Raw genomic sequence first — 11,943 nt, forward strand, 5'->3', positions numbered from 1 at the left:
GGTGGTGGTGGGGAGATGTGTGTTAATAATTACTGGTGCACATGCCCGAGACGAAAGCTGCTGAGTCACAAAAAATTTTTGCTCTTAGTGAAAAGGAAAATTTGTTAGTTTTCCTCAAAATGTCTTTCTTAAAAGAAACCATTGGTGATGGCAATCCGTTTGGAAATACCCTCGTTTCTTGCAGGGGGAACAGGGCCATTGGCATTCACAATTTGCTGCAGACAGTTTCTAATGTTAATATCCCTGCAATCACTGGACACTATGGTGTCTCCCCTTTCTATCCCAATGTTATGCAGGATACTGCATGCAGTTATGTATACAACTGCTTGCTCTGGTGTAGATCTTATTCCAAAGTGAAGAGCTTGAAACTTTCTCTTAAGGATCCCAAATGTTTGTTCAATGAGAACACGGGTTCGGCAGAGACTTTCATTGAATCTTTCTTCAGCAGGTGCCTGTGTGGTCAAATATGGGGTCATCAAGTGCTTTGATAGAGGGTAGCCAGAATCTCCTAAAAGAAGACCATCATGGGCTCCTACAAAAAAGTTAGCAAATTTGACAGGACTTAGTGCAATCTAGTCATATGCATGGTCTTGTTTTTTTTTTTTTTTTTTTTTTTTTTTTTTACCAAGTTACCCTTTAATATAAAATAGTATAAAAGGACAGATTTAGGAGGGGGGAGTACCCCCCCCCCACCCATCAAATAAAAATTATTTCCCCAGAGTTGGAATGTTTTAGACGAGCAGATCTTAACTTTATCTATTTAATAACTGTTCAGAAAATTCTAAAGGGGCCATATCCCTCCCCAATCACTCCCCTGGATAAATTCACTAGTGGTATAGGGATGGTTAATTGATTTAGTATGCATGTTTCACATACCATTTTCAAACATTTGGAATAATTTAAGTTGAATTTTTCCATATCCTGGAGTCATGAGTACTCCCAGGCCACCTGGCGCACAAAGATGTTATTCTAAAATTAGGATCACAAACCATCTGAAAAAGATTTAAAAAAAAAAAAATATTTATATTGCTTACAAATGCCAGTGGAAATTAAACTTTATGTGCATTATAATACAGAACATCTTCTTTTATATTTTGTAATTAATTTAATTACCACTATAAGAATAATATTATGATAAACATGTAGTTGTTACCTGGATGTTCAAACTGTGAAAACCCTTTCTATTTACATAATCTGCTTCATTTTCCTTAGGGGTTGAGATTCTAACATGTGTGCAGTCAATGCACCCCAGTACTTTTGGAAAATCTACAGAAAAAAAATTAATTCAGGTAGGGATGGGCCACAAAATTAGATCAAAGTATAACCATGTAATATTGTGTGAATATTATTTTCATAAAAATAAGAATAGGAAAAAGTACACTAAGTATTTATTAAAAACATATTGATTTGATTGCAAATATTCCTATATTGTGTGGATTCTATTTTTTCTTCATATTATAGACCTTAATGTTACTGCTGGGATAAAATTTATCATAATGCATGTATGCAGGAAAAAATATATTTAAAAAAAAATTCCCAGAACAATAAGGCTAAAATGTGTTATATAGTCATTGACAATGAAGCAACCATGCTGTCAATTCAAGTGAAGGTATATCACATCCCATAGGGCTTGGGTGGGACCATGATATGGGTAAGATTTTATCATATGAAAATTTTTTTTCATATGATAAAGAGGATATTCTTAAGAACATTGAGCAGGGGCAATGTGACTCAGGTGAGCATTGAGGCCTATTGCCTGCTTGTAATATTTTTTGCATAAGCACTTGTTTCTAAAAGTACATGTTAATACAATGAAACAGTGTTGTTTGTTGGGTGTAATTGTACTTCTGTCTGAGTGTTGAATGTTGAAATATCTTGGATCCACCACTCATATTCCCAGTAGTTTCCCTTAGTTGGAACTCTCCATTGCAAAGCATAAGCGGACATTGACTGTGCAGTGTCAGGACTGCTAACGTTTGTTTTTATACACGATAAACATTATTTTTCTCTTAAAATGCTAAGATCCTCTAAATCTACAGAGTATGCAATCACAAAGAGGTGAGAAATATGTACAATTTAATTTAATAGCTTTTGAAAAATATGAGTGCTAGTTCATACGAAAAATATTGACTATTGAGATACGTGCAGGATGTATGAAAAGTCATCATCTTGAAATGCCAAGAATATGTGTATGAAGACCCACAGGAGGATACATACTTGATCATAAGATTAAAGATTTTGCCTTTTATTTTGAATACCACACGTGATTTGCAATGTATTAGACTACTTGTATACATGAAGTGTAGTCTTCCGAAATTGATATGCTTTATACATGTATGTATATATAAATGTTATTAAATTACTTCACAGATAATCAACTTCTAGCGTACCTGCCAATCTTCTAAAGCCTTCCTTCACTCTTAATGCCATCTCTCCTGTTGGAAAAGTGATGAATCTCCTGCAGAGGATGTTGATAAGTGCAGATGCAACACACTTGACTGTCCTGCCTACAGATGACGCAGAAACTCCTAAGCTATCTCCTACCAGTCTGAGATGAGCTCCTGTTGCCACAAATCTTAAAAAAAATAGCACTTGGAGGAGAGCAGGAATGGGCTGGTTCCTATTTGTGTCTGATTCCAAAGTGTCATGAAGCTCAGCGGTAATGAACAGTACAGTTTGTGGACGGAATCTGTATCTCTGGTAAACTTCTTCTTCTTCCAAATCTTCTAAAGGATTTCCACGGTCCCTAAACACTCTTGGATGTGGCAACAACCCTCGACGTCTACGATTTCTTCTGATTCTTCTGTGCACAGCGGCCATTTTGAGAAGTTGAGAATAGACTTAAGTAACCTTTTTTGTGTTCTCAAATATTTGAGAATAAAACTGATTCTGAGAATTTTTTTGTTACTCAACTTTTTTATGGCGGTGGTTGAGTCTGAGAATTGAGGAGTTGAGAAAATTCTCAGACTTGAGAACATTCTCAGACTTAAGTATGTTTTATGGCGGTGGGGCCAGAATCTATCAAATTCCTCCTCTTTGCCCCGGATGGAAAAAAAAGGTACACGAATTTTGTAGCAGACCGATATATGTAAAAATGTATTTTCAATCATTGTTTCTTTTCTAAGTTAATATCAAAAAATCTAACCGACAAATATCGAAGCACGTGAATGGAATATTCTTTTTTGGAATAATGCGCGATTGGCCTGGATTGAAAAGTTCCCATGTGACCTTATATTTAATGAAAATTTGTTATGTATTATAAGCAAACTTATTCAATGAAATTTTGCAATTCGTGTTTTACATTTCATAAGTCGATCATTATTTAAGAAAATGTCTTTCAACAGAGGGATGGATATGTGACTAAACGGACCTCAAAACCTAAACTAGTGAATGTGTAATTTTTCACAGCATTTATTCATTTGACCATTCTGGGTTTATATGGAAATTTTCTTACTCTTAATGGAATTACTATTTATAATCTCAGTAGAACTCAGTAGAACTCAGTAGAACTCGTAAATGTACTTACTTTGATAATGGTCATTTGCAAAATTATTTTACTAAACAAATTTTTGATTGTACACGCAAGTACTCCGAGGTTGATTTTACAAATCTGTTTCATATTTGGATATTTTACAAGAAAAAGACGTTAATTATAACCTTACAAAAAATAACTTTATCATTAACGTGATGACTTCGACTTTTCAATCATCAACTTTCCTTATTTATGTAGCAATATACCCTCATCACCTGCACATAGAGTTTATGTCTCCCAGTTGATACTCTAGGGCATGCTGTACGTACGAAGAATTTCTATAACCAAGGAATCTATTAACAAACACGTTGATGAAACAAGGATACTAAAAATCTCGTTTGAAGTCAACATTTCGCAAGTTCTCTGGTCGATACAATGACCTTTTTAGCAAATACAATCTATTATTTAGTCGAATGCTGACCAACGTTTTCATACTAATTGTTAGGCCATTATTTACACACTGAGTTGTCTACGGATTTTTTGATTGCCTGACCATGACCAAGAGAACACGGCGGATGTGACTGGTCCACAGGGGATGCTTACTCCTCCATGGCACCTCATCCCAACTCTGATGCTTTTAGACGCCCGTGTTTGCTCTGTTCCCTATTTGTTTGTTTCAATAAACTTTTGACCTTGGTTTCTGTTCGTTTTCTTCACATTCCTTATTTCTAAATGTCAAAACTAATCATTTAACATTATTTCCGCTATTTAAGAAGAGGTAAATAAAAAATTGGCCGTAAATTTAACTTTTCTGTCCCTGCTTTCACTGAAAGTTGGGAATATTAATTTCGGCATTTCCAGTTATCCGTCCTTCTGTTCTTCGAAATGTTATTTTGCCTGCGTGGAATATTTTCAGACTGTTATTTTGTCTGTGTGTTAACATTTTGTTTCTGAACAATATCTTAAAAAACCGATGAATTTTTTCAATGAAATTATATATCATAATTTCCTTTGGTCTAGAACAGACCCCTATTAAATAATTTGCAATTATAACAGTTAAAAGTATAAAACTACACCCAAACTTAAAATGCAAACATTGTATTCATTTTTGTCTATAGTTAAGTACCACACATCAAGATGTAAACAAGTAGCTGATCGCAGTGAAGTTTTCGATATGAATCATGTTAGAGAACTTTCAAGCATATTATGTGCGCTGATAGGTGGATCAAAATTTATTTAACAGTGAAAAAGCAATTAATTATTAAACAGAATTTTTGATAAAGATATTTAATCGACCACTCATTCCAATGCATAGCCTTTGTTTAATGCCATTGCTATTAAATCCCGATTTTTTTATGGGGACTTCGTTGATTTAGTGGTATGACGAATCCAACCAATTCATTTTCCCTACGAAATGCTACATGTATATAACTGATCATGTTTCTTCTTCAGCCACGAAATTAAAGCCCCTTAAAGTTATATTTTTACCTCGATCCTCGAAAATTTGACTCCCGAAAATATGTGATTTTACAGAATTCAATAAATATTTAGAGAGTGTATTGAATTTATTCCATAGCGTTTTGGGTTTTAAAATGACAGGTTGAGCATGGAAGTGCCCCGTTTAATTGTCTTTTCGCAAGAGTATACACAAAATGGATCTTGTCCATTTTTTGAAAATATAGATAAATGAAGTATTCCTTATCCTGAAAAGTTGTGCTGCTTTCGTGAAATTATGAATCACGAACGTTGCATAACAGATACACTAAATACTTGGTCAATGTCATGCATATTTCAACTTCAGCCACAATACTTGAAATTTGAGGTAAAAGCTAAAAGGTCAAGGATAGAAATTCATACATTATCTCTGTGTGTAACACTTTTCATGTCCAAGAAATATCTTTAAAAAAACTTTTGAACCTTTGCAATTAAATTTTGTATCTCTCCTATGGCCTTAAGAAAAAAGCCATTGATTATAAGGTCTAAGAATCAAAGGTCAAATTTCAAACATTGTGAATAGCCGGTTCCAGATGATAACCCTTTTCAATGAAATTTAAAATAAAAATGTCTTAAAACAACAGCACAAAGATTGAGTTTAAGGTGAAAATGTCAAAGGTTATGGTCATGTTCGTGGTACGAAATTCATACATCTCGTCTGTGTGTAACACTTTTCAGACGATATCTTTATTTTTTTTTTTTTTTATTTTTTTTTTTTTTTTTTTTTTTTTTTTTTTTTTTACAGATTTCGAAGCGATATTTTACAACGCAACTCTTTTAAGACCTATCTAATTTGAGATCAAAAGATCTAATGTCAAAGACAGCAATGAAAACGCTGCAAATAAAAGTTTCCATACTATAGCTTCAGTATTCTTTAAGCTTCTTTCAATGAAATTTTATAAATCAAGCCCCTTGGTATTAAAAGACTACAATTGATTTGGAGGTAAAAAGGTCAAAAGTCAAGGTCAGAATTCATACATTCTGTCTGTGTGTAAATCTCTTGTTTCCGGATTATATCTTGAAATAGTCTTTGAGATCTTGCAATGAAATTTTACATCACATCTCTCTATGGCAAAACGAAAACCGTTATCGATTTGAAGTCAAGAGGTCAAAGATCAAGGTCAAAAAATTATTTATTGCATGAAATAATTTCCAGAAAAAAAAACTTTCGTTCTTTTTTATCCTTTTTTAATAAGTTATATATCTGATGACTTTAAATTAATATTTTCAGGTGTTAATGTCAAAGGCCAATGTTAGAAATTCATACATTGCAAAAAAGGTTTCCACTTTTCTACCTTGATCTTTTTTTTTTCAAATTTTATATAACTCCAAATGACTTAAAGAAGACCCTTGTGATTTTTAGAGGCAAATTATAGGGGAAAGTGCCTCTGTCCAGTAAAGTATGAATACTGCGGTAAGGTAATCTTAGTATATAAATTGTGTTATGAAGTTAAATTTACTTGTTTGGTGATATGTACATCATTATGTCTTCGATGTACTATAAGCACGATTAACATATCATTTAACTCCGAGAACAAAAAAAAAATAAAACGTTCAGGCATAGCATGATATAATTGAGCATTATTAGAAGATTTCGGCAAAAATTGTCCGAATCCTCAAAGAATGGTAAACATTCGACCTTAATTATAGCATAATGAATTAAAGTGTATTTTGAAGGAATGTTTTTTGCATAATTATGTTCCCCAAACGGAGTTTGGGAACATATTGTTTTTACTCTGTTTCTTATTATTATTATTGTTATTATTATTATTATTATTATTCTTTTTTCTTCTTATTTCTTCTCCGGTACTTTTTTGTCCGCGAGTGTTCTCGGAAACTGCTCATCCAATTGAGTTAAAACCTTTTTAGGGTTAATAGGCATATTATGTAGATTTGCGGAACAAAGGTCATTTTGCGCGCACATGCATGCACGTGCGTGCGCGTGCAATGGGTAAAATGACCAATATACTTGATATAGCTGTAATTTTTATATTTTTTGGTGAAATGCTTTGATACTCAGAATATAAGGATATATTAAAAGTGTGAACAAGATGACATGGTCAACATGCACATGCATGCGCGTGCGCGCACGCGCAAGGCGTAAAATGACCAATTTACTTGATAATATCGTAACTTTTATACTTTTTGATGAAATGCTTTGATACTCAAAATATTTATATATATAGAAAGAGTAGGCAAGATGACATGGTCAACATGCACATGCATGCATATGCATGCACGTGCGCGCGCGTGCAATGTGTTAAATGACTTATATAATTAATATAGCCGTAATTTTTATATTTTTTGATGAAAAGCTTTGATATTAAGAATATATATATATATATATATATATATATATATATATATATATATATATATATATATATATATATATATATATATATATATATATATATATATATATATATGTGTGTTAAAAGTGTAGACAAGATGATTTGGCCATGATGCACATGCATGCACATGCGCGCGCGTGCAATGTGTTAAATGACCAATATACTTAATATAGCCGCAACTTTTATATTTTTTGATGAAAAGCTTTGATACTATGAATTAACAGACATATTATAAGTGTACACAAAATGGCATGGTCATTATGAACATGCATGCATGTGCGCGTGCGCGCAATGCTAAGATGACCAGTATGCTTGATTTAGCCGGAACTTATATATTTTTTGATGAAATGTTTTGATACTGAGAATATAAAGATGCATATATAGTATAGACGGGATGACTTGGTCATCCTGCACATGCATGCACGTGCGCGCGCGTGAAATGCAAAAAATGACAAATATACTTCATTGCCTTATTTAATGAAGCTTACAGGAAAAAAAGTCACCAAAAGGGAGTTGGGGAGCGCTTGGGGAACATCTGTAACGGTCCCCGTTACAATTATAACTAGTTTAAGAAATGTTTTTGTTTTGCATAAAAAATGCTTTATAAATCATGAATGTTTTGTCTGATATGTGTGTCGCTGATATTGTGACGTAAATATGAAAAAGCATTTTTAACAACTGAAATATTAAGAATAAAATGTGACAAAACAACAAAACTGTGATAACAAAAATTATCATTATAGAGATACTTGAATGCAAGTGTGTTATTTTATTACAAAATGATTTGAATATATATTAATGATAACAATAAAAAACCCGATCAAGTGGAAATTTTACGTTATGAAAACTAAATATATTTTTTAACGTACTGAATAAAAAGGAAAATTAGAACAATTTTGACAGGAAGAAAATATAACTGTATCAGGACATTAATTTTGAAGAATATTTTGTTTTTTTATGAATCGTTAATTCATAGGAAACCCATTGGTATTCTACTTTTAATATTGCTAGTTCTATAATGTTATTAATCGAATATTTTTTTCTCTTTAAATTCTATGGTGCTTATAATAACTTTTTTTAGCCAATACAACCGATCATTACTCGTATTTTGTCTGAAATATTTCATACCCATTGTTAGGCATTTGCTTTTATATCAAATTTGTCTACGGGAAATTCCTACCTTATCAAAACACACTGTGTGATCGCTGGAATTGGGATGTTTACTTCTCCTAGGTAGGGTCCCATCACTGGTATCTCCAGAGGTCCGTGTTTTTTTTTTTTTTTTTTTTTTTTTTTTTTTTTTAATCTCTTCACCGATTTGTATAGTTCGTAGGCTTTTTGAGATCGATCGTTGTCCCTTATCGTAATATTGTGTTTTATCATCTCATCATTTTTACTGCATAAGCTCATAAAAAAAATACCAATTCGTAGAAACGAGAGGGAGAGAAAAATATTTTGTTTTGTTTTTTAAAGTATATGATGTCTTATCAATATTTTAACTTTTAATAAATGTAAATGATTTTTTTCTGAAAGAGGTTTCCTTTTGTACATTTAATAAAACTTTTATTTTGATAAAAAAAAAAGTCTTCACAATTTGGCGTAGAATTAATTAATCCATCAATAAATTAACGATTCTAAGTAATGATTGAATCAATCAATAACGTTTATGCATTCCAATCCATTAACCAGCTACCTACGAGGAGGAAATAAAACGTATTTTTCGTAAAGAGAACCTATTTATTTTGTATTTAGCTATTTATGAGGGAAGCATAATTCCATAGAAACAATTTGTCTAATAAAGATCAAAGGAATGAAGCTTAAATATTACATATCATCTTCCTACCAATAAAAATTATCGATAAGATTTCTCATACATAATTCAACTGTACAGAGAATTTAAATGAGTTCAGGGAAAAAAAAGATGAGTTTTCGTCACGAAAATTCTAAAAATCAATTATCAGATGTTTGAATGTTCTTTTTTTACTTTATTAATGTATGTGAAATAATTTGAATATCGTATCTACTTGAATAATGGTGGATAAAGGGGCCATATTTTGTGACTAATTTTGCTACTCCATCTTTTTATTTTAAGTTTCTAAAATATACATAGAATATTTCCTTCTTCAAACGTGTAGGTTAATTATTTCTATATAACTGTAACAATGGTTTGCAGGGGTGTAATTCTCAAGTCACAACAATTAGGAACATAGAGAAAGTTTTGACATGGTTTAAGCTGTCTGTAAAAAAAATGCCTATTGTGGATCCTTAACATAACGTGAGTTCAACTTCCTTTTTCTAGTGATAAGTAGGAAAATCTAAGAAATATAAACTATAAACGACAATGTCGTTATTTTAAAAGGGCCAAAATTAAGGGGACCTGATCTTTCAATTTTTTTTTTAAATATTATGAATTTTGTGGAAATTTACGCCAGGCGATTGACCAAACATGAAAAAGAAGACCTTGGCACATTGTCAGAATGAATCAAATGTATCAGATGGATGTTAAAATCTCCCAATAAGCGTTTGAGGGACAATATGAAAACCATATATCCTTCTCTTTTAATAACTAAGAAGTGAAAAAAAAAAATAGTTTTTACTGGTCAGAACTGACAAAGCAGTTAACAACATTGTCTTTGTTTGAAAGGCTCATTATTTTAAATGTTTTTTGGAGGAACTGGAATTTAATTCTACAAGTGGTAGTCCAACAAACCCACAGCCCCCTTTCTAAGGAAAAAAAATTCAAAAAAGCCATATATCATTTTAAATATTTTTAATATTTCCAACAGTCAAAATGAATTGAAATAACCATACCTATACCGGATTCCTTAACTTTATAAAAATTCTTACAAAGAGACCTAGCGGGTTCAAGTAAATGTTCTACCAAGCCTCTTTCTTTACTCCTCGCTAAAATAATAAAAGCAGTGAAGGATAAACTTCAGGAGTACTGTACAACAAAATATTCAAGAAGTGGTTTAAATCAGATGTGGATACTTATAATTCCAAGGAACTTTTAGAAAATTTGAAAATAGAAAATAACAAATTTTACCAAAATCAGTAAAATGAAAACCTACGACCTTTAAAACTCTTTTTACAACCATTCCCCACGATTAATTAAAGTCCAGGCTTTTTTATATCATTGACAGCAGCTTTTTCATTACAAATGAAACTCGTAAATTTACTTACATCGTCATTGGTCATTTGCAACTTTATTTTGTTAGAAAAACATTCTGATTGTACACACAAGTACTCTGAAGGTTACAATGAAAAGATGCTTGACTTTCTGATTGACAATTTCAATTGGAGACCAGTTCATCCAACAATCTGTCGGAATTGCCATAGGTACCAATTGCGCCCCCTTATTAGCAGATCTATTTTTGTATTCATATGAAGCAGAGTTTATTCAAAAACTTCTACATAGGAAGAAGAAGACAATTGCTGTGACCTTCAACTCGACATTAAGATATATCGACGACGTATTATCAATTATCAATTATCAATTAGCAATAGTTACTTCCATTCATATGTCTACTCGATATGTCCGAGTGAATTTGAAATGTTTGAATTGTTTCAATCTGGATATTTTACTAGAAAAAGAACCTTCATGGTAACCTAACAACCAAGCTTTATGATAAACGTAATGACTTCGACTTTTCAATCGTCAACTTCCCTTACAGATGTAGCAATATATCCTTATCACCTGCATATGGGGTTTATGTCTCTCACTTGACTCGATACGCAAGAGCATGATCTACATACGAACAATCTCTAAAACGAGGCAGACTATTGACAAACAAGTTGATGAAACAAGAATATCAACAGTCGCATCATTTTGTAAATTCTGTGGTCAATACAATGACCTTGTCAGCAAATACAATCTATCATTAAGTCGAATATTGACTGACATTTTCATACCAATTATTAATGATTATCCCATTATTTCACACTGAATTGTCTACGGATTTTTAGGTGATGCTTACTCCTCCATTGCACCTGATCATACTTCTTAATATTTTAGAGGTTTGTGTTTGCTATGATCCCGATTTGTGTTGTTTAAATAGACTCGTGGGCTTGAATATTGTTCGTTATCTCCATATTACAGTATAAAAAGGTTTATCAGGTAAACTCATGAGACTGCAGCATTTCTTGATAATAAAGTGTTTATTTCTACATTCCTACACAGTGTCTAAATGAAAATTCTAAATGTCAAGCCGTCACGGTAGCTCAGTCAGTATAGTGCTCGCTCCGTGATCGGAAGGTCGTGTATTCGAATCACGACCGCGACTGACCTACGCTGATAAAAAAAAAAAAATAGATAGCAACTGTTCCTTCGCTGAGCGCTTGACACTTTGAGTGAAAGTTGAGGGTCCTTCGGATGAGACTTTAAAACCGAAGTCCCACGTCACGGTAGGCGTTGGTACGATGAAGAACCCTCAATGCTCAATGGTCCTGAGTGCCGAGTAAATTTGAAGCCCTTCACTGGTAAATGGTGACGTCTCCATATGAGTGAAAAGTTCTCGAAGGGGACGTAAAACAACATGAAATCAATAAATCAATCTAAATGACAAAAGTGACAACACCGAAGAGTGATTGATCTCAAAATTATTTTAACAATACAAGTTTGTG

At 32.5% G+C, this 11,943-nt stretch overlaps 1 protein-coding gene and 1 pseudogene across 1 annotated transcript; both read right to left on the reverse strand.

Moving 5' to 3' along the window:
- Window positions 1-128: 128 nt before the first annotated feature.
- LOC133199252 (putative nuclease HARBI1) lies at window positions 129-992 on the reverse strand (annotated as a pseudogene).
- A 1,372-nt stretch (window positions 993-2,364) lies between these two features.
- LOC133198489 (uncharacterized) lies at window positions 2,365-2,820 on the reverse strand. Its single transcript, XM_061334576.1, has one exon. It carries the CDS (start codon window positions 2,818-2,820, stop codon window positions 2,365-2,367), a length of 456 nt encoding a protein of 151 aa, XP_061190560.1.
- Window positions 2,821-11,943: the final 9,123 nt, after the last annotated feature.

The sequence above is a fragment of the Saccostrea echinata genome, unplaced genomic scaffold (assembly GCF_033153115.1).
Source record: "Saccostrea echinata isolate AGI-Se365-2 ecotype Australia unplaced genomic scaffold, CSIRO_AGI_Sech_v1 ptg000033l, whole genome shotgun sequence".
Classification (NCBI taxonomy): domain Eukaryota; kingdom Metazoa; phylum Mollusca; class Bivalvia; order Ostreida; family Ostreidae; genus Saccostrea; species Saccostrea echinata.